This window comes from Balaenoptera borealis, assembly GCF_965194805.1.
Source record: "Balaenoptera borealis genome assembly, chromosome: 8".
Classification (NCBI taxonomy): domain Eukaryota; kingdom Metazoa; phylum Chordata; class Mammalia; order Artiodactyla; family Balaenopteridae; genus Balaenoptera; species Balaenoptera borealis.
The window spans coordinates 87,730,731-87,752,522 of NC_138865.1; the positions used below are offsets into that span (position 1 = coordinate 87,730,731).

At 43.7% G+C, this 21,792-nt stretch overlaps 2 protein-coding genes across 2 annotated transcripts in view; both read left to right on the plus strand.

The window, feature by feature from the left end:
* The window catches only part of FRMPD1 (FERM and PDZ domain containing 1), a 53,914-nt gene extending 45,803 nt beyond the window's left edge, over positions 1 to 8,111 (plus strand). Inside the window, exon 13 of the mRNA XM_082400633.1 lies at positions 1,132 to 8,111. Coding sequence (XP_082256759.1) covers positions 1,132 to 3,515 — 2,384 coding nt within the window. The 3' untranslated portion in view covers positions 3,516 to 8,111. The remainder of the gene's footprint in view (positions 1 to 1,131) is intronic.
* TRMT10B (tRNA methyltransferase 10B) lies at positions 8,100 to 21,297 on the plus strand. The gene is made up of 9 exons (XM_082404178.1): positions 8,100 to 8,163; positions 11,437 to 11,639; positions 12,095 to 12,203; positions 12,829 to 12,953; positions 14,946 to 15,098; positions 16,261 to 16,339; positions 16,988 to 17,055; positions 20,216 to 20,339; positions 20,937 to 21,297. The coding sequence occupies exons 2-9, from the start codon at positions 11,454 to 11,456 to the stop codon at positions 21,041 to 21,043; spliced, it is 951 nt and encodes a 316-aa protein (XP_082260304.1). The 5' UTR covers positions 8,100 to 8,163; positions 11,437 to 11,453; the 3' UTR covers positions 21,044 to 21,297.
* The last annotated feature ends 495 nt before the right edge of the window (positions 21,298 to 21,792 follow it).

The window sequence follows — 21,792 nt, forward strand, 5'->3', positions numbered from 1 at the left end:
GTCAGTGGCTGTAGGTGGCCTAGAGCGGCAATTCCAAAACGTGGCTGGAATTCCAAAACATCGAAATCACCCAAGGAACCTGGTTAAAATACTGTAAATTCCTAGATCCCAGCCTCAGAGATTCTGATTTAGGAGGTCTGAGGAGCAGCCTAGGATTTGATGAAGTTTTTAATAAAGTTCAGCCAGGGTGCAAAAAACTGGTCTAAGAGCCCTCTGATTCTCAGGTGCTAGCCTGTGATCTTAATTCCTTCCGGCTGATTCCCAGGACTTCTTCACAAAAGTGCGTCTCCTTGCAGAAAGATCCATCCTGGTATGCACAAGACCCCTCATGCCCATGACTGAGAGTCACAGCCACTTTTTGTCAAAAGAAAGCTCGCTTGGAACCCTCACCCATGTAGTGACAATCATAACAATGACAGCACTGGCTCCCTTTAGTGAACACCCATTAAGCACAGGCCTTGTGCTAGGAGCTTGATACGTACTAAGTCATCTAACCAGCATGGCAGTGCTGATTGACACCACTGGTATTGACTGACTTGGGTTAATGTAAGCACAGAGAGACAGTGTTGGAAGGATGTAAGATAGCTTAGAGAATTGCCAGCAGAGGTGAAGACCTGGTTCAGACACAGGCAGCAACCAGATCAGGGGGTGGGGTAGCAGGATTCTTAATTGTACTGTCAGGATACTGTGGCTGCAAAGAATGGGCTCTACTGTTTTTTGTTTTTTTGTTTTTTTAATCAATGTGTTTGAGTTTGAAATTTTAGGAAATTTTGTGACTGACTTTCTAGGTCATAAATCTGACCACTTGGCTGATGTGGGTAGGGCCCCTTCATTAATAGTTCCAGCAGACTGTAACCATTGGGGAGATGTCATTCCCCAAAAGGAAGTTGGGGTACTGTGACCAAAAGATAAGGCAATGGATCTTGGGCAACCAAGAACCAAAAAAGGTCTACCACGGTGATCATCCCCATCTTTCAGAAGAGGAAATTGAGGAGCTCAAGATTTAACATGCCCACGGTTACACAGCCCAGCCAGGATTTGAACCCAGGCAATCCTGAGTCCTGAGCCCAAGATCTATAAGTCTCTTTGTTTTTCTGCTTTTCATGTTCTTTTTCCTTTCTTGATTCTCAGGGCTCAGAGCTGCTTCTGCTGCAGACACCAGTGCCACAAGCTCACAGAATAAGGCCAGCACTTGCAGCCCTGAGGACAGCCTGAATCCTGGGCCAGGGGGAAGAGAGCCAAGCAGAAGGGGAGGGGTGAAGAAGTATGCCAAGACCCTGAGGAAAAGAAGGTCTTTCCTACAGACCGACTACACCTGTCAGGTCTCATTTCCCCTGATGCCATCAGCCTCCCTGGAGAGCGTGGATGACGTGTGCTACTATGACCGGGAGCCTTACCTGGCCCTCAGTGCACCCTCCCCAACTGTGTCCTGTCTGCAAGACGTGCAGGGTGAGCCTGGCCTCCTGGAGACCAAGGCCCTGGGGCTGCTGGCTCCCCTGAGGGAGACCAAGAGCAAAAACCCAGCCACCCGGGCCATGGAGATGGAGCCTGAGACCATGGAAACCAAGTCAGTAATCGACTCTCGAGTGTTTTCTATTTCTGCCATTCGCCTCCGGATTGACCCCAGCCATAAAGAGAATTCTGGGATTGCCCCTCTGACCGCCAGTGTTGCCAGTTCCCCAGCAAACACTCCTCACAGTCCCAACCCAGGCTCACCTGGCCCAGATACGGCTCAGCTAGGGCTTCCCCAGACCTTATCTCCATTTCAGGACTCGGATGGCAGTGCCCCCCGAGAACTTGCCATGGAGCTTGGGGACAGCACCTCCTCCCTCTCCAGTGCTGACTTGAACCCAGACAGAATCTGCCTGACCATCAGCCCAGGGCCACATAATATCTCTCAAGGAGACACACTAGAGCTGGGAGGGGTCCAGATAGAAAGAGGACTGGGATCTCTGTTTACAAATCATATGCAAGAAACTGCCCCCCAGGACACAGGGTCTCTGTTGTCTCCTCAAGACAGGCCTAGAAGTGGTGAATGTGGAATAAATTCAGAAGAGAAGATGGCTTCTTTCCCTACGAAGGAGGAGCAGCAAGGACAACTATCTTTGGAACATGATAGAGAAGTTACAAACAAAAATGGCACCAACTTATTTCGTGATGAATCTGAGAAGGATCCAAGTGACCCCAAGGGTGACGTGTTGAATGCTGTTCCACAGACTATTGGTGTCAGTGCTCCAGCTGGTGGCATGGTAGCCTCCCTCTCCTTGGAGACTCCTGTAACAAGGACTGAACAGACCCCACCACATTCCCCCAGAGACCCCCAAGGACAAAGCAGAGAAACCCCAGGCCAAGCCTGCCAGGCCCAAGAACAAAAACTATTGGCAGAGCTGGATTTAGACCCGCGTTTCTTGCTTAGGGACCAGACCATTTCATCAGCTTTCCCTCTGGAGGAGGTCAAGGCAGAGCCACCTAACCATGTGATAGGGGAAGATACCACCCCTAGGGACACTCCTCAGCAGGTCTGTTTGAATCCAGGGCCTTCTCTGCCAGAGCCACTACCGTGTTCCCAAGAGGAGCCCCACTTAGAAGGTTCAAATCATTGTTCACTGCCAGAAAGCAAAGATAAAAGCCCTAGCATGTGCCTTCCTAGTGAGAAGTCTTTCCTGTGCTTTGCCCCAGAAAGCTATCCTAAAGTTTCTGCCAGTCTCAGGACGGCCACATCTTCGGGGTTTGCAGGCGTGAATGAGACTGTGGCCCCTAGGACTGGGATGGAGCAGTGCAGCTGCCAGTTCTCCTATGCCACGTGCTTCCGTGGCCTGCAGCCAGAGACGGAGGAGGAAGACAGGGGCCTGGAAGCACACCCCACAGCCCCCCTCACCTCGCCACCCTCTGCAGGAGGCCAGCTGGCCCTGCCCTGGAGGCCTGCCCGGGCCCACAGCTGCAGCACTGAGCCCCTGTCGAGGAACAGCCACATCTGGCCAGAGTACTGCGCCAGGGCTCTGAGACAGCTGAAAGCTGCCCCTGCCAGCACCCCCGAGGGATTCGTCCAACTCACGGAGAGCTTGCTGGAATTACAGGACATTTTAGAAGCTTCCTGGGGAAATGGGAACACGCACCCTTCCGAGAAGTGCACCTGGCACTTTTCTGAAAGCCGGAGCCGCCTCTGCATGGGCTCCCAAAAGCTCCTGTTGAGCTGTCAGCACGTGATCAGAATGGACCAGTCCCCCGAGGAGATGCAGGGTGCTGTGCGTGACACCTTCCAGCACCTGGTCCAGCTGGCCAGCCTGTGCTTCCAGTTCACAGCCTGCAGCCGCTGCTCCACCCGACACAGAGAGGCAGCGGGGAAACTGAGGGATGTGGTGTACACCTACCACCAGTTTGTGGAGGCCGCTAAGCTCACTTGCGAGAGAGGCTACCATGACCTGAGTGTGAAACTCTTGGCCCGTCAGTGTACGGCCCTCACAGCCGCTGTATTCTGTTTGACCCAGAAGTTCTGGGTCTCCACTGCCCTGTGAGCAGGCCAGTTGCCCAGACCCCCTGCCCTGCCCTGGACACTTCCCTGAGCAGCTCCTACCATTCCTCTGCCCACCTCTCTCAAATGTTTATTATTTAGAGTGTTCAAATAAACTGCTGCTTAATCTTTGCCTGAATCATGCAGAGTGATGACAAGTTTGGGTCAAAAGCATCCGCTCATATTTGTTCAACAAACATTCACTGGCTTATTCATAAAGATGAGTAAGATGAGCCCCTGCCCCTGGCCAGGATGCTCACAGCCCCTCTGGGTGGGTACAGATAAGCAGATTGCCATCAGTAATGTGTGTACCCTAGGAGGAGCATACCCTGCGAGTGTGGAAGCAAGAAGTCACAAACTGTCCCAAGAAGGCAGGGATGAGGGAGGAAGGTGGAGTCACTGAAAAATTGTCTTGACTTCTCATATCACACTGATTTGGCAATAACCTCTGCAAATAGGAGTGAACACTTGGGATATTTGATAGATTCCACCTTCACAAGTTTTGTTTTGCAGCACCTGCGCCTGGAGGCCTGGTATTCTTGGCGGCCTCGCTGCGATAAGCATAGGTTGCCACTAGGTGGCAGTAAGCACCTTAGTTGCATGGCCCCCCATATCCAGGTGTGTGCTCTGTGCTTTACCTGAAATTAACTCCACCCTCTATCCGTTTTAAATATCTAAAAAGGCAAACATTAAAACCCTGAACTAGATTTGCCTTTTTAAGAATAATATTAGAGCAAAAGAAATATATTCAGTACCTTTCTAATTCCAGTAGAGCCACTTAATCCCTGTTAATCTTGGTGGGACCTTGGTCAGACATGCTACTTAACCTCTCAGTGCTTTGGTTTTCTCTTCTGAATATTGGGGATACTAGTGCCTGCTTTGTAGGGTAGAAATCTAGTAAATACTCAATAAAAATTAGTAATAATCCCCAAAGTTTATGGATTCTTCTCCTAGTCTGAAACCCTTCCTTGCATTTTGTTTTCAGACTCCAGGAAAACTGACCTGAAGACAGCCTTGGGAGGCCTTTTTCCCCTGGCTTTTCTGTCCAGGCAAAAGGTGGTTTAGACACTCACTTTGGGCTATCAGAGTTTACTCAAGGGGTCCTTCTGGGGCTCCTGATCAGTTGTGGACTCAGTGCTTCCTCTGCAATTTGTCTCCTCTAAAGCTCCCTAATTTCTCTCCTTCACCCAGCAAAAGCAGGGCAAAGGTGAGGGTGTTAAGTGACATACCCAAGCTCTTGCCAATCAGAAGGAAAGCAATATTTGGGGAGAAGAGAAGAGAATCTACTCATCCCCTGTTACCAGTTACTTGTTAACTAGTAGCCAGTTAACCAGTACTAGTGCCAGGAAAAGATTTATTTTCTTAAAGGCCTGTTTCTTTTCACAGAATACTTTGAATAAAATTTAAATAAGGCTCTTGAAAACAGATTTAAAGTGATTTCATGACAATGGAAAATAGGAACAATAGGACACCCAAATACTAAAAATTGTATGATGCTAAACAGGACTTGAATACTTTTACTGTGTTCACAAGCTTAGGGAAGGAGCTCAGGACTTCAACTCAATCAGAGCTTGAATCCTGGCAGTGTTGTTATAGCTGCTTCTCTGGGCCTCATTTTCCCCAAATGACAAAAGGAAATAACACTCGTCTCATTTAGTGACGGCCTACAATGTGCCAGATGCCTTATTTAGATAACTTGAATACATTTTCTTATCAACACAACACCCTAGAGATTGTTATATAATACACATTCAGCATTATTGTGAGAAATAAATTCTCATGGAAGGCAGGATGGAGACTGTGAAGCCTCAGGCACAGGCACTCAGATGTTTGTTTCCTTCTTCCTTTGCTTCCTCTCCCCTCAAATCCGTTAGCTTCCTTGGGTTGCTACTGTATGGAGCTGGCATTTTTGCTCTGAGCCCCCATGAGGTGTACTAAGTCCCAGAAGTTCTGAAGCAACCCCTCACTGCTTGTTGAGAAGCTAAAGTACAGGGGGTTTGCCATGTTTAGCACTTTCTCTGAGATACACAACTCCCTACATGAGAGCAGGACAGGACTGCCTACTCCCCAACACAAGAATCAATTGTTTAATGACTGAGAAACGACTGGATATTTACACTCCTTCATTTTTGCACCCACCGTCATATTGGCGGATTTATTTCTTTAAACAAACATCTATGGTACACCCATGCCAGGGTGCCTGATGTAGGATTATGGATGTAAATAGTTGGGTGAGAATCTTATCTGCAAGGGCTCCTGGTCCAAGAGGTAAGACGACATGTAGAGATAGAGACCCACCTAAGGCATGGTGTGCTCAGGACCACCAAAGAGAACAGATAAGGTGCTGTGAGAGCTCAAAGGAGAGAAGTAATCTGGGGGTGTTGGGGGGGAGTGGTGATCAGGGAAGGCTTCCTGTAGGAGGCAGCATTAATTAGAACTAGTATGTCAAGAAGTGTTGATTGGGGACTTCCCTGGTGGCACAGTGGTTAAGAATCCGCCTGCCAATGCAGGGGACACGGGTTCGAGCCCTGATCTGGGAAGATCCCACATGCCATGGAGCAACTAAGCCCATACACCACAACTACTGAGCCTGCGCTCTAGAGCCCATGAGCCACAACTACTGAGCCTGTGTGCCACAACTACTGAAGCCTGCGTGCCTAGAGCCCGTGCTCCGCAACAAGAGAAGCCACCACAATGAGAAGCCCGCACACCGCAAGGAAGAGTAGCCCCTGCTCGCTGCAACTAGAGAAAGCCCACACGCAGCAAGGAAGACCCAGCGCAGCCAAAAATAAATAAATAAATAAATAAATTTATAAAAATAAAGTAGTTTTTAAAAAAAAAAAAAGAAGTATTGATTGAGTAGCTATTGTGTGTCAGGTCCTGATTTTGGTAGATAGGAAGGTAAGTTTTTCTCAAGAAGGGAGAAAAATCACTTGTTTGTTTATCCTGTTGACAAATATTTACTGTGCATTGGCACCGGGAATACAATCACTAACATGATAGATGTAAGTCCCCTCAAGGAACTTATTATCAGCAGGGAAGACATAGGGGAAAAAAAAGATTACTGATAGGTGAAGATTGAAATAAAGAAAACGAAGAGTGCCAAGATGGGGCTGGGATGACCCAATCTTCCCTGGGGTCGGGGAGGGGGGGAGGGGGGGCGGGGTGGTCAGTAAAGGCCTCTCTGAAGAGGGAAGGTTTAAGCAGAAGCTTAAAGGGTAAGAAGGAGCCAACCATGTAAAAAGTGAGAGAAAAGGGAACAGTAACTGCAAAGGCTTTTGTTGTGTTTAAAGCATTTCAAGAAGACAGGTGCGACTGGAACACAGCAAGCTGGAGGAAGAGTGATAGATGAGGTCGGAGGGTCAGCCAGGAACCAGGCCATGCAAGGCCTTGGGGAGGTTAGATTTTACATCCAATTACAATGGGAAACCACTGAGGGGTTTGGAGTAAGGGAGACACATAATCATTCGGTAAATGGATGGAGGCCGGAGGGGGCTGGGCAGTGATACCAGCTAGGTGGCCTTTTCTGTGGGGAAAAGCCCCACTTTTGAACGAGCTTCATGAGCTCATTGAAAAGTGAAGAGACACCAGAGCAATGGCAGGGAGGGAGGAAAGGTATCCGGTACAGCTGAGTGCAAGGTGCAGGGACTGGCAGGTGTGGTGAGAGCAACTGAAGACCATCTGAGCCACTGTGCAGGTCGTGCTGAGTGGAAAGCCAAGGCCAGCTTCTGAGCAGAGAAGACAGCTGGGTTTCCGAAAAAGCCCTTTGAGGATGAAAGCATGTTTAGTTTTAGTATTTTACAAGTTGCTCCAGTAGCAGATTATAAAGGATGGGTTAAAGCATGGACTGGGGACGGGGTGGGAGGTGCTGGAGAAGCTGTGGAAAGAAAAGTCCTGAGGGGAAACCGTGAGGCCAAGGACGGATCCAACAAGACTGTGGTTTCTTGGGCAGGAGGTATTTCAGGCTCATTCATGGTAGGGTCTCTCGAAAGCGTGAGACCCCTAGGACTGCAGGAATAAAGGGAAGAGTGGTTGATAGCTTTTATCAGGCCAAGGCTTGGACAAGTCGCTTCAGGTCTCTGAGACACAAGTTTCCCCGTGGATTTGTGAGGCGAGAAAGAGGAGGGAGAGTGGCCAGAGGCGAGACTCATTCGTGATCTGCCCAGGCCGGGATATCTTATGATCCTGGATGGCCAGCTAGTGGTGAGGGGAACTATATCAGCTCGTGGGCTCTTCTGGTTGTGGGGAAGCCCAGGGAGACCAGGGCAAGGCAAGGCCCCCAGGTTGCGAGATGAGGGGTGGTTCGAGTCTGGTTTCAGCCCACCTTCGCCGTGTCCAGCCCTTGACAGCCATCAAAGCGCCTGGTCACCTGCAGCAGCCCTGTGCGGTCGGCGAGCGGCTGGGATTGTATGCCCAGCTAACATGCGAGGAAACGGAGGCTCAGTGAGGCGCGGCAAGCTTCTGACGGGACGCAGCTCCTTAGTACCACCGTGGGCACGGCAGCCGAAGCCCAAGTCTTCGCGCAACACACAGCCGCTATGCTGAAAACGACAACTCCCAGAATGCTACTCGGAGAGGGGCAGGAACCGGAAGTGAAGTCGGAGGCGGGGTTTGGTAGGTTCGTCTGCTGCTGCGTGAGGTGACGGGTTCAGGTACGCCGGGGCCTCGTTGCCGGCAGGGGTGGGGGCTGGGGGTCCGGCCTGGGAGTGCCGCCTCGTTCGCGGGCGGGCCAGACGCCTGGGGAGCAGGCGCCCGCCCAGCAGTCGTGTGGCCTCATGTCCCCCACCTTCTTGGCGCTATTCCTTCCTGCTTCCCGTCGTACTCTCAGCTTATGGACCAGACTGGGCCTGCACGCGGGGTACACTCGAGATTGGGGTCAGGGTGTTCTAGTGCTGAAGGTGACAGAGGAGTGGAGCCGGCTTTAGTGGCTAAAACTTAGAATGAGGAGATGAGAGAAGCCTCCATCACTTAGCGCCCAGGGATATGCTCATCAGGTGGGACTTGGGTTAGAAAAAAGTTCTGAGGCCTCTGTCAACGCAGAGGTGGTGGAGTGGAGGATTTATTAATTCAGCAAGTCTTTATTGAGCGTCTGTTATGTACGAAGCTCGTTGCCAGGCACTGAGGATGTAGTGAACAAAGCAAACAGAACACTTGCTTACATTATAGGAAGGGGAAAGTTCAGACAAAAAATATAAGTAAGAAGTGTGCCATGTTGGATAATGAAATTCTGAATGAAGTGAGGAAGGTAGTCATATAATTATCTAGGGGAAGAGGATTGAGGTAGAAAGACCAGCAAGTGCAAAGGCCCTAAGGTGGGAATATCCTTGGTATGTTTAAGGAACAGCAACAGCAGGTAGACCAAATATTGCAGAGAACAATGGATGATCATTAATGATCAATATAGGCCATTGTAAGTGTCCAGACAAATAATCAGTAAGCAATCTATAATAGGAATAGAAAAGAGTTTTATTCCGGCCACATTGAGGACTATAGCATGGGAGACACAGATTCAAGAAGCACTTGAATTGTGTTCCTTCAGGCTACAAAGCGGGGCAAGCTTATAAAGGCAAAAACTGCAAGGTTACAGTTAGTTAAATGAGTTATTTATCAAGAATTGTAATTGGAGCTGGCAAGAAGTAAGGGTGCTTATTAAGTAAGGATTGGTTGGGGTCTGAAGTGGTTGCATAGTTACAAGGGGAGACCTTGAGACCGTAATATTGCAGCTGGCTGGTGTTGTTCTGAGTATGACTGATGGTGTCCTTGGGTGTGGTACAGTTCAGAGAAAATTCAAGTTCTCAGTGATGCAGACGTGCCTGAGACCAGATCTTCAATGGCCACCCAACCCCATTTTTGTACTCCTGAACTATTACTCCATTTTAATTTCAATGTCATCAACTTGAACAGGTATCTCACAGAGATATATTATGAATTACCAATAAGTTGCATGAAAAAAAAGCTCAATATCATTAATAATCAAACAAATGCAAATTAAAACACAGTGAGGTTCCACTACACAAAAATGGTTAAAATTAAGAATCCTGACAACAGCAAATGTTGGGGATGATGCAGACCATCTGGAACTCTCACAGACTGCTGACAGCAGTGTGAAATGTTAAATCACTCTGGGAAACTGATGGCAGTTTCTTACGAGTTAAATAGCACCCATCCTATGACCCAGCACTTCTGTTAGTACTTAGCCAACAGATATGAAAACATATGTCCACAAAAACGCTTGTATGAGAATTTCTTGGCCGCTTTATTCGTAAAAGCCACAAACTGGAAAAATCTCAAATGTCTATCAACAGGAGAATAAACAAATTGTGGTATATTCATGTGTGGAATACTGCTCAGCAATAAAAAGGAACAAACTACTGATACATGAAGCAATATATATGAATCTCAAAAACAAGTTGTGGGGCAAAATGTCAAGTTCAAAAGAGTACACACTGTTTGAGTCCATTTAAATAACATTTTATAAGGCACAGCTAATCTATGGTTATAGAAAAAAGAGCAATGATTGCGTTTGGAAAGCAGTGAGAATGGGATGGAGATTGACTTGGAAAGTGCAGAAGGAAGGGAACTTTCTGGAGTGATGGAAATGTTCTATATCTTGATGGGGTGTGGGTAATACAGGCCCTATGCACTTGTCAAAAACTCTTTGAGCTGGTATATTCCCATCCCTCACTTCCCACACCTTCAAACCTCCCCCCACCGTCCCTCCCGACACACAAACTTGTTGAGCTACACCCTTTAAAATCTTGGCATTTTATTGTGTATAAATTATACCTCAAAAGAATTTAAAGGTCAAGGTAACTAAGAGAAGAGCTAAAAATAAAAGGGGCTAATTAAAGTGATTTGAATTTTAGTGTTTCATAGGGAAAGTTGATGAATCAAGAAGTAATGATGAAAAAAGAAGTAATGATGTAAGCATATGATTTCAGGTTAAGGAGTAAATTACCAGAAGAACTAAAAACACCTGGTTAACAAGCGTTGCCCCCTAGAGGTGGAAAGGGTCAGAGAATTGATCATTACTTTTCTTACAACTAGGTCTTTTTACCATGTGCATGGATCATATTACATAGATTTACTTTTTCAAAGATACACTTTTCCTAATATGTAGGTAGCACACTAGGCTCAGAGGAGCAGCTGTGAGCAATGGTTATACCATTCTTTGTCTGTGACACTTAGCTGTAGACTAGAACACTTCTTAGTCATATCTTCCTCAAGGATTTTGAACACCACTTTGAAATTATTACATTAGTTAAGTGTGTTGTAACAATGGTTCTTCATATTTTTCTACCTCGGCACTTCTGATGGATATTAGCCGTTTCCACTATGACTGTGGCTTTCTGCTGCAGTGATACTGAGTCGGGGGAGGGAATATGTGCAACCTAGAATTCTTGATTGGTTTTGGGCCACTCTTTACCATAATTTTTGGCTAGCTCTAAACCTCCCAGGATGTTTCTAGTACAGGATTTTACATAGAGTAGGTGCTCAGTAAATATTTGCTAAAGGAATGGTTTTGAAAATAAACAGAAACATAATGGGATAGGTGGATTTTGCCATCTCTGTCTTGCCCTCAACTCATACGTGCATTTCAAAGAATACAGTAAATGAACTCATTATCTGTGTCACTGCAGCAGTGAATAATCATTGATTTCTTGGGGTTGTCAGGAGTTGTGCTTGTCTTCTAAGAAGTGAATTTGGCTTCCTTACTCCTGAAAGGTTTCTGTGCTGACTTATTTCTCTAGAAGACACACATGCTTTTCTCAGTTCAGTTAATCTGTGTTAGTATTTTACACACTTCTCTACTCCTTAAGTAACGCAGTAACCCTGTTTGTCATTTGGATATAGGGAAATACCTCTGCAAGTTCAATAATGTAATTTCTCACATAATTGTACCTTTTCCTAATCTGGGTGAAAAGGACAGAGGACTAAGCACATGGACTGGAAGTTAGAAGGGAGCGCTCAGGAAACAGAGGCACACGTGCTGCAGGAGCAAGAAGTCACCCTAGAGGACACAGGTGAAGATGGCATCTCTGAAAGCTTCCAGCTTCTACAGATTGATGTGGAATGTGAGCATCGAGAAGAGATGACCCTGCCTACAAGCAATGCAGTGTGGCACTCGGTGAGTGGAGTGGATTGTATATGGTCACGGGCTTTGAGACGACGGAATGTCCCAGAGACCCCGTTCTAAGGATAGATATTGGTAAAAAAAAGACTGGGAATGAGTTAGGTGTATTCCCAGGGATGAGTTTCCTGGTTTAAGGTTTCAGTTCCATTTGAGTCATAGAAAAAGTAAGTAAAATTAAGAGGAATTTTTGTACACCTCAGAAGGGTCAGGAAATCTCAACTCTGTCCCTAATAAATTTACTGTGACCTTGGGCATGTCACATCTCTTTTCTGGGGTTCTGCTTTCTCTAAACACAATCTAGTCCATTTTTGTTTTTAAGACTAATACCCTTTTTCTCTCCTAACTTTAATCTAAATTAAAAAAATAATTAAGTAACTATTTCTAATATTCATTTTCCTTTTTGGTGCTTATGAAGTTCTCAAACAATTTTGTTTTCTGGATAACATAAGAAAAATGTCCAAAGAAAACAGAGACACTGGGAAAAGATAGTTGCAGCAAAGAAGAGTAAAAGAAAACAAGAGAAAGAAAGAAGAAAAGCCAACCGTGTAGAAAATTCAGGTAACAATAAATCAGATTGCTGGTGTAATTATATTTATTTCTTAGCAAACCGGTATCTGCCTGTTCCTAGGAGAGTAGGGATAGTGTTTTTAAGTAAAACAAACATCTGGGAGATAGGACCTATTAGCCTATTTTGTTGGGAATCAAAGTATCAAAGAGAGCAACATTTGAGGCTGCCTTTCAAATATAAGCTGTCTAGTGCATGTATGTGTTTATAAGCCCAGAAGTAGAAAGAATGATACCAACAACAGCCAATGTTTATTCAGTACTGTGTGCTAGGTTCAGTGCTAAGAATTTTACATGGATTACCATAAGGGTAAGTGGTTTTATTATCCTCATTTTCTAGGTGAAGGGATTGAGGATCAATGAAATTAAATAACATGCCCAAGATCATATAGGTAATAAATGAACAAACTGAACTCTTCTTAGATCCAGCAGTGTGCTCCAGAGCACTCATTTCACCGTTCTGCTATACCTAAACTGCCTAATGAACGAATACCTTGCATGAGCTTCCAGTTTCTCTTCATATGCAAAAAGTACTCACCTGGCTGGGGAGATTTATTTCTTACTGAATAACATTTTTCAGTTTTTCCATGTTTATTCCTTTCTGATATTTCTACTCTAGGCATCTACCCCCAGCACAGCAAACGTTTTCTGAGATCCTTAACCAAGGAAAGACTTTTGGAAGCCAAACACTCAGGACCAAGACTCTGTATTGATTTGAGTATGACCCACCACATGTCTAAGAAGGTAAAACATCCACTGAACTCTGAATTCCTGCTCACATGAGGGAGGTCCAGGTGGGAACGGCTTTCACAAAGAACATGACCAGCTCCAGCTTCTGTGATTCTCTAGTAAACCAGCAAATGTGTTTAGTTTTCTACACATGGCTACTAAGTTCTGAGATGGCTGTTGTAAAGAATCAGGAAGAGAATAGACATATGGTTTAGTTTAAAATTTTTTCCTTTATCTTCTGTTTTGAGCCCACTGCCTTTGCCTCTGTGCTTATGGTATCCCCAGTCTAGATGGAGCCTTTCAGGTTTAATTCTCCAGAGGTGAAATCTTTGGCCCTCTGCCAGGGAGAGGAATATTTGCCTGGTTGCATGTTGTGGGGAGATTACCTGGTGGGAGGTCTTTCTACAGTGTGTGTGTTTTTAAAAGCCGCCCATTTACCCTGTTGGTGAAGGAGGGATTTTTCACCCTATGATTCTGGGGATGGCTGAACACACAACACTCGACACTGGACAGATAAGATCGATAGCAGTTTATTGGTCACATATACTCAGCCCGAGGGGAGGATGACACTGGATATCATGCAGGGCCACATGGGATTGCACTCGGGAACAGAATGAACAACCAGGGGCCATGGGGGGTAGGTTTTGTAGTATCAAGAAATTAGATTCCTACAGGAAGATGTGATTGGTTTGCTGGAATAATTCCATGGGCTGGCAGAGAATTGAAACCCACTACTCAGAGATAGCAGGAACCCTTTATCAAAGGAATCCCTTTGATTAAAAAATTAAAAAAATTGTTTAGCTAGTGAACCTTACCCATGGGAGCAGAATTGGGAGGGGAACTTGCACTTAGGCCATTCAAGGCCTCTCATTTTCACCAGATATCAAAGCGGCACACAATATTGGGCCTTGATTTTAGGCCTTACACCACAAAAGAAATCTGTGTTTTCCAACGTCCCTGTTATACATGCTAGTGTTTGCATGTTTTTCAGAGAAATTAGGATCTGGGATTCTTCCATGGAACCTCTAATTATATCCCTCTGAAAAGATCAACTAAGAATTTTCTAATGTTTATATTAATTGAGATATCAGATTAAATCAAATCCAAAGCTTTGTTTTTTTTCCTGCACTGAACCAAATCAGGCCAGATTGTGAAATTACCTTTCTATACGGGTGATGTCTCTAAATCAGGATGGAAAGTTAAAACTTCCAAACCTATGACAGCTCCTGAAGTTAGGGAGAAGGTGCCAAGTTTAACTGATGGAGTATAAAAATGTCTGCACAGTAATCTAGTCTCTTTTTAATAAACAGTAACCATCACATGGTAAGATTTTTTTTATATATAAATTTATTTATTTTATTTATTTATTTTTGGCTGCATTGGGTCTTCGTTGCTGGGCACGGGCTTTCTCTAGTTGCAGCAAGCGGGGGCTACTCTTCATTGCAGTGCGCGGCTTCTCATTGCAGTGGCTTCTCTTGTTGCAGAGCATGGGCTCTAGGCGTGGGATTCAGTAGTTGTGGCTCACAGGATCTAGAGTGCAGGCTCAGTAGTTGTGGCGCACGGGCTTAGTTGCTCCGCGGCATGTGGGATCTTCCCTGACCAGGGCTCGAACCCGTGTCCCCTGCATTGGCAGGCGGATTCGTAACCACTGTGCCACCAGGGAAGCCCACATGGTAAGATTTTAGGTAAAAGCTAAAAGAAAAATTTTATATATACATATATGTATATATTTATATATACATATATATCAGCAGATCCAGAAGGAGAGAGAGGTCTTGGTTTTCTGGGCTAGTATCATTACCTTAACTTTCATCTATAAGGTGTGATACCATGGGATGTAACACACGTGCATACATGCATGTACTCACTCCTGGAGTAAAAGGGCCATTGAATTCATGAGCTTTCCCAGAGTAATATTCAGTGAACTTACTGAGTAACCATTTGTTGATAATGAATTTAGAAAGAGTGGGCATGTTCCTACCATAAGTTGTCCTTACTTCTTCGAAGGAATTAAGTAGACTGGCTGGACAGATCCGAAGGTTGTATGGTTCAAATAAAAAAGCTGACAGGCCATTTTGGATCTGCCTCACTGGATTCACCACAGACAGTCCCCTGTATGAAGAGTGTTTGAGGATGAATGATGGATTTTCTAGTTATCTGGTAAGCCTCATTTTGCATATTATTTAAATTGTCATGTGAAAAGTAGGTTGGAGGGGGTAATAGTAAATTTTTTTTACTTTTTCACATTTCAATGTAAAAAAAATATGTTTATGTGTATATGTTATATGTTTTCACTATTACAATCTTTAAAAATTTAGAACCTCTCATCAGTTCTTATGTTTTAAAATTTTCATCCTTCCACTGCATTGGCAAACTAATATTACCAGTATCTAGGGCTGTATTTTGTATCCAGTGTATTGTATGCTAGACTATGTACCAGGAATGTTTTAGGGACATGCCATGATTCCTTTCTTGTTCTTAGTAGTGCAGAATTAGGGAACATGAATTTTGGGGGAAAGAGAGAGAATCCTTATGGAAGTAATATGGATTTAAGATGAGTTTTAGGGAGTACTAAGTTACTTTCAATACTTTCCCTAGGATCTCTTAAACGTAGTGATTGATATACAGGCAAGAATCCAGATCAGTGCCTAAGAAGTGCCACTAAAAGTGCCCTTGTGTGTTTCCATTATGTAGCTGAGACTGGGTAGTGTGGCCTTTTCCAGGGAGGTCCTCAGAGGCACCGAGTGTGAAAAGCGCCCTGTGTGGTGCTGCACAGTTAGTCATGGTTGCTGTTACCTTAACGATCCCTCCTGTAACACAGCCATTCCCAGCTTTACTTTTCTGTATGTGTTTTATGATTCCTGTATGTGAGCCAAACAGATCCACCCTAAGAGCCGCGCAGTTCAGTCCCCTTGCTTTCCTGTCTTCATGCTTTTCTTAGGTGATTCCGTCCACTTTGAATACTTCTTCCTTTTGTACGTGTGTCAATCTCACCTCTTCAGAAACCCAGTTCCAGCATTCCCTTTGCTAGAACATTGTCCCTGGTGTTGTCATTCCCTCTCTGTGGTCCTGGGGCATGCTCCCTGTATGTCTCTTAGGGCCTCATATCACTTTCTGTCTCATTTTGTAGGGTCGAATGTCTGTACCTTTCTACTTCCGCTACCCAGCTGAGCACTTTCTGAGAACAGGTTGTCAGACATGTATCCTCTTGATGTACCTGGAGCCATGCCTGATAGAAACTACACGCCCTGTAACTAGTTGCTGCAGCGTGGGCTATGTCTTAACCTAGTTCACACTACATTGGATTGTTTACATTTTTCAGCTAGACATAACAGAAGAAGACTGCTTTAGTTTATTTCCTCTGGAAACCCTTGTGTACCTGACTCCTGACTCAGAACATGGTATGTACTTTACTGCATGCATTCATGTAGCACATTGCATCCAGCCCTTTATTTCATTATTCCCGGGGTCAGAGTTTGTTAAAGCCACCCAAGGTGTATCCAAGAAAAAAAGGAATGGACGTTAATTGCACACCTCTTATGGACAGAGACCTCAATGAATGCTTCATATTTGTCCTGCCATGTGCACACAGCTGCACAGATTTAGGATCTCCTTCCTCAGCTGGAGCTTGTGAGTTACCTGGTAATCCTCGTGAGTTTTCCTTGTCACCTCCTCACATCGACCCTTCTCAGATTGATGTTAGATAAATATTTTTTTTCCCAGAAAATCATCTATTTTGCATAATTTTCAATTTTATTGTATTAAGTTGATCTCAGTATTCTCTTCAGTTTTACCTTCCTTTGACATTTTGCCTCCTTTCTGAATCCTAATGGTGTTGAGTCTGCATATCTTATTAGATATGTCTAATTCATTGACATTTAATTGATCTTTTCAGGGAATTAGCAAATCTAATTAGCAAATCTACTATCTTTTTGTTTTCTATTTCATTAAATTTCTACTTTTATCATTAATAATTCTTTCCTTTTACAGTCTTTGGATTTAGAAATTATAAAACAGACTGACCTCAGTGGCCTTCATTTTTTCATTAGCTCTTGAAGATGTTGATCTAAACAAAGTTTACATCCTTGGTGGACTTGTGGATGAAAGCATTCAGAAGGTAGGTGTACATTTTAGGCCTGACAACTGCATTTTGAAAAGTGGCGCTTTCTTTTAGAGAAAGAAATCCTTGCCCTGTCGTAATCTTAGGCCAAAAGGCCTAAAAGCTCAGAAGCAATAGGAAGTAGGAGCCTATTCTGCCTAGGTTGGCCCTCCTACTTGCCAACTTCTCTCTCTTCTCATCAGCAATGTCAGCAACACCGACCTGACAGAATCCAGTCAGGGACTGGAATGGGAAGTATTTGGTAATTACATAAATAACCATTATTGAATTCCTTTCTTCTCTCCTCTCTTCGGTTCTGCAAGGATGACTCTGATCTTGACCAAGGAAGCTTTGACTCAGCATTCTTACCAGCTGTTTGTTCTTTGTGAAAGAGCAGTTTGTTCCTTCTTAGGCCATATTCCCTGTTGACAGAAGTCTTATCCCATAATCTCTACCTTAGTAGGACCGTCCAGATTTCTTTTGTTGAATTGGAATTTTATTGGAATAATTGGAGTTTTGAAATATGTTTCTCTTATACAAATATTTGTTGAGATAATTTTTTAATAGCATATTGCATAGTTAATAAATAATGATATAATGGTTAAAATGTATAAAAAGGAGCACAGTGAACAGTAAGTCTACCTCTCATCCTTGTCACCCAGTATCCGCTGCATGAGGCAACCATGGTTTTCTTGTGTATCCCTCTTGATATAGTCTGTGATCACACAAGTATGTGTTTATGGGTATATTTTATATATATATACTTTTTAATATATGTGAGTGTATTTTTTCATGTATATATGAGATACATACACATATTTGACACAGATGATACTTAACTGAATTGCATTTATTCTAAAAAAGTCAGAGTTCCATGACTCCATAGTGATAATCTAAAAAATGGGCAGGAGGTGGGGGGAGGAGAGAGCTCTAAAGAATGCCAGCTAATAAATGAGAAATGCATAATAGAATTGAGAAATCATCATTTTGTCACTCTCAGAGTAATCATTGATTCAGGGAATTGACTGAACGAAAGGTTGTGAGGGAACTGACTATTCCAAGTGGTCTCAAAGTACCAGCCCACAAAAGTGTACCATTACAATAAAGTGATCTGGAGGTCACCATCTTAACAAATGATCAAACTTAGAATCACCAGTAGTGACATGTGCCTCCTGATGTGATGGAATCTCACCTGTGAAGTATTCTTATTAGAAAATGTTTAAACTGAATTTAATCATAAACAGATCCAGGATGTGCGACATTCTACAAGACACCTGGACCAGACTTTCAAAAAAGTCAATGTAGTGAAAACTGAAATAGTCATGGGGGCTATTTAAGGTTAAAAGAGATTGAAGAGACATAACAACCAAATACAGTCTTCCACAGCAGAGTGACATCCCCTTTTTTGAAGCAGACAATTCTAGAGGGCCAGTGAGCAGTGTATGATCTATGGATGTGCAAATTTAACACACTGTCCTCTTTTTATTTTCCACCAACATTTAAACTGAAAAATAACTGGCACAAAGATTTGTTTAGTTGTTACTTAAGAGTTTGGCTTCTTCACAGAAATATGCTAAGAACAAGATTTCTTCAAGGGGAGTCATTTTATCTTTAAATGTTCAGAGAACAGAAACTAGACTGTAAACTCCTTCAGGGCAGCATCCAAGTTTCCTACTAACTTTGAATTCTGTACTTCAGTTCAAAGTGATTATAAAGGAATAGACTTAAAACATAATCATAGCTCATATATGCAAAGGACTGTTATCCTTCAAAGAAGTCCTTTGAGTAGCTGTACCTTTAGCCCATCTGAATTGCATCACTTAAAACATTTTTGGACGTTCTCTTTTGGAATTGTGTTTCATGTGAATCTGAGAGGCAGGTAGTCCAGTGTCAGAACAAAGAAGGTGCTAGGCCTGCTTCACACTGTTCCAGTTGGTTAGACCATTCTCACGGTGGCCAGTCAATATGGGACAGTAAATGAAAAGACATTGACAAGCTAGAACAAGTTCAGAAGGGGTTGACCTGAATAATGAAGGGACTCAAAACTAAATCATAGTCAAGGAAAAGTCAACAGAACTGAGGCTGTCAGTCTGGAGACGAGAGGATTCATAGGGCATGATCCCTGCCTTCAGGTATCTGAATGGCTGTCTTGTGGAAGGGCCATTTTACTTGCCTGGTGTGACCCTGGGGGAACAGAGCTAGGACAGATGACTGGAAGTCTCAGGGAAAATAGAAAATTTGCCTCAATATCAAGAAGATTTCCTATTAACTGCTACTATCAAAATTGAAATGGGTTACCCTAGGATGCACGAACTCCCTGTCACAAGGGTTGTCCATTTAAAGCCAGAGGCCATCTGGGAGAAAGTTCATAGAGGATAGACAAACATTGGATGGGTGGTTGGAGTGGAATAGTTAACTACCGAGGTCCCTTCCAAACCTAAGTATGCTAATTTTCTCAGTAATCTAAACCTTTAATCCTGAAATTACAAATAGGTAGAGGACCTTCCCAGAGCTTCTTACAAGGTAGTGAGTATAATTTAAACTTCAGTCCATGACTCAGGGACATCTTTAAAGGGACATTAGTTACTGTACTCTGACGCTAAATGGCCTCAGATTGTTGGATTTTTTGAGTTCTGCCTTCTTTTTGTAGTTTTCAGAGCCTTTCCTTTTCATTGGGCTATATGCTCTCATACCTTAATGCTGTCTTGTTGCTGGTGGTATACCTGACTTGAATCCTGTCTCCCTTATTTCTGATCTGCTGCTACCAATTGGCTATGACTGAAAACTCAAAATGTCCAGAATTGGGTCTTACTGAGTTAGGGCTAGGAGTGTTCTCCTCTCATTGATTAGATGGCTTGGATTTTTGGATGCAGATTGTGGCTGCAGATGTGCCTCTTTTTACTTATTTCCTTCTTGGTTGTAAGTAGCAGTGAGTGGAAGCCAGCAGATAAATGAATCCCAAGTAAGTGAGGTGTTGCTGCACAAGCCATTTTTCCTTATCTACAGTTTCTTCCATTCTACCATAGGCTACTTAATTTTAATACACTTATCATTTAATTATGATTACAGATGGAAATTGGGGTGGTGGTACATGAGGATTCTTACAGTTTGCTCTGCATATTACAATGAGACTATCCTTGTGTATTATTTTTATAAGAAAAATATTTGTGATTTACAGAAGGTGACATTTCAAAAGGCCCAAGAACACTCTGTCAAGACTGCTCGCTTACCAATCCAGGAATACATGGTCAGACGCCAGAATGGGAAAAACTATCATTCAGAGATACTGGCCATCAATCAAGGTACTGCTCACATGGCCCATGCTTAACGTGTATTAGTTCTGCTGCTGCTTCTTTGCATTGTGTTTCAGTATAAACGGCCCTTGAAGCAGTCTCTCCTGTGACTGATGTGCTTGGACTTTATTGTATGTACTTTGTGACATGTATTCTGGCCTCTCAGAAGCAGTTTTCACTTTCTTCCTGGTTCCCAACTATGTTAAAGATAGTTGAAATTGTTCCCTTGTCCTAGAATGCCATGCCTTCAATCTATCATTGAACAGTGAATTCCTGTTTCGTCCTTCAGGATTCAGTTCACAGGCATCTTGGCTGCTCCCCTCCACATCCCAGGCCATGTCAGGGCCTGTTTTGTTCCAACTGTACTGTGTTCCTCTCTGTTGCAGCATTGTCCATTCACAGGCCTGTATCTCTCAGTGTAGGCTGAGGTCCTTGTAGGCAAGCAGGGCCTGTGTCTTTGCCTCTGTCTCCCCAGGATCTAGTACCATGTGTGGTAGAGTAAGTTTGTTGAATGAAATATTCCAGAACACTTTTTTCCTCATTAGTCATTTACTAGTTCTTTTTCTTCTGTGTGGTCACTATGTTTTCTGTTTACCTTTCTAACAGTGTTTGATATCCTGTCCACTTACTTTGAGACTCAAAACTGGCCTGAAGCATTGAAGAAAGGAGTTTCTTCCAGAAAAGGCTATACTCTTCAGAACTCAGTGGAATGATGGACAGCCTAAGATTGCAGCTGCAGGAGGCGAAGTTGCTGGAGTTGCCTTGACCAAAGAACAGATCAGAGGATGGTGGTGGTACTCATTTGCCTTTACTTGACATCTTGGCTCTTCACTGGGATAGGAGTTACTAACAGGGACCATATTTTATGCTCTTTTGTATCTCCCATAGTGCCTGGCTCACAGGAAGTGCCCAGATATATGTTGACTAACTAAAAAGTTTACATAATAATGAATTAGCCCTAAAACTACATGGCTTTGGATGTGTTAATTCATCTTCTGTACATCTATTTGTGAAATACCTACTCTTTAGAGATAGCTTAAATAATCAAGTAAGTATTACTCTATTGAGTCTAATTTTCACTACACGGGCATCATAACGTTGTATGACTTTCTCCAGCCATCTCGATCATGCTGATTTTCCCCAACTCAAGTAATATGTTGTACATAGGCTTTGCAGGATCAGCCTTCCCTTACCTAGCCCTGCTTTAAGCCCCCCATAGCACTTTTTTCCATCTATGGCTCCTACTCTGTCTCCCCTATTCTGAGTATGAGCGTGGAGGGCTTCTCTCTTCTGAACAAGTAGCCTCCTAACAATTTGTGGGAGTATCTTTGTATCCTTCTGAGCCTTGTACAAACTAGATTCTTCATATATACTTGTGATTAACAGGTCAAAATGAAAAGCAAAAACACAGTATTGATAAGTCTAACTTGAAAAGAGCCAGAAAATACATTGCATCTGACAC

Excerpts from the sequence above, each read along its gene's own strand:
- TRMT10B (XM_082404178.1), top strand. The coding sequence starts at position 11,454 with ATGGACTGGAAGTTAGAAGGGAGCGCTCAGGAAACAGAGGCACACGTG. Across the intron at positions 11,640-12,094 it reads GCAATGCAGTGTGGCACTCG|AAAAATGTCCAAAGAAAACA; the intron begins GTGAGTGGAGTG and ends GGATAACATAAG. Across the intron at positions 16,340-16,987 it reads GACTCCTGACTCAGAACATG|CTCTTGAAGATGTTGATCTA; the intron begins GTATGTACTTTA and ends TTTTTTCATTAG.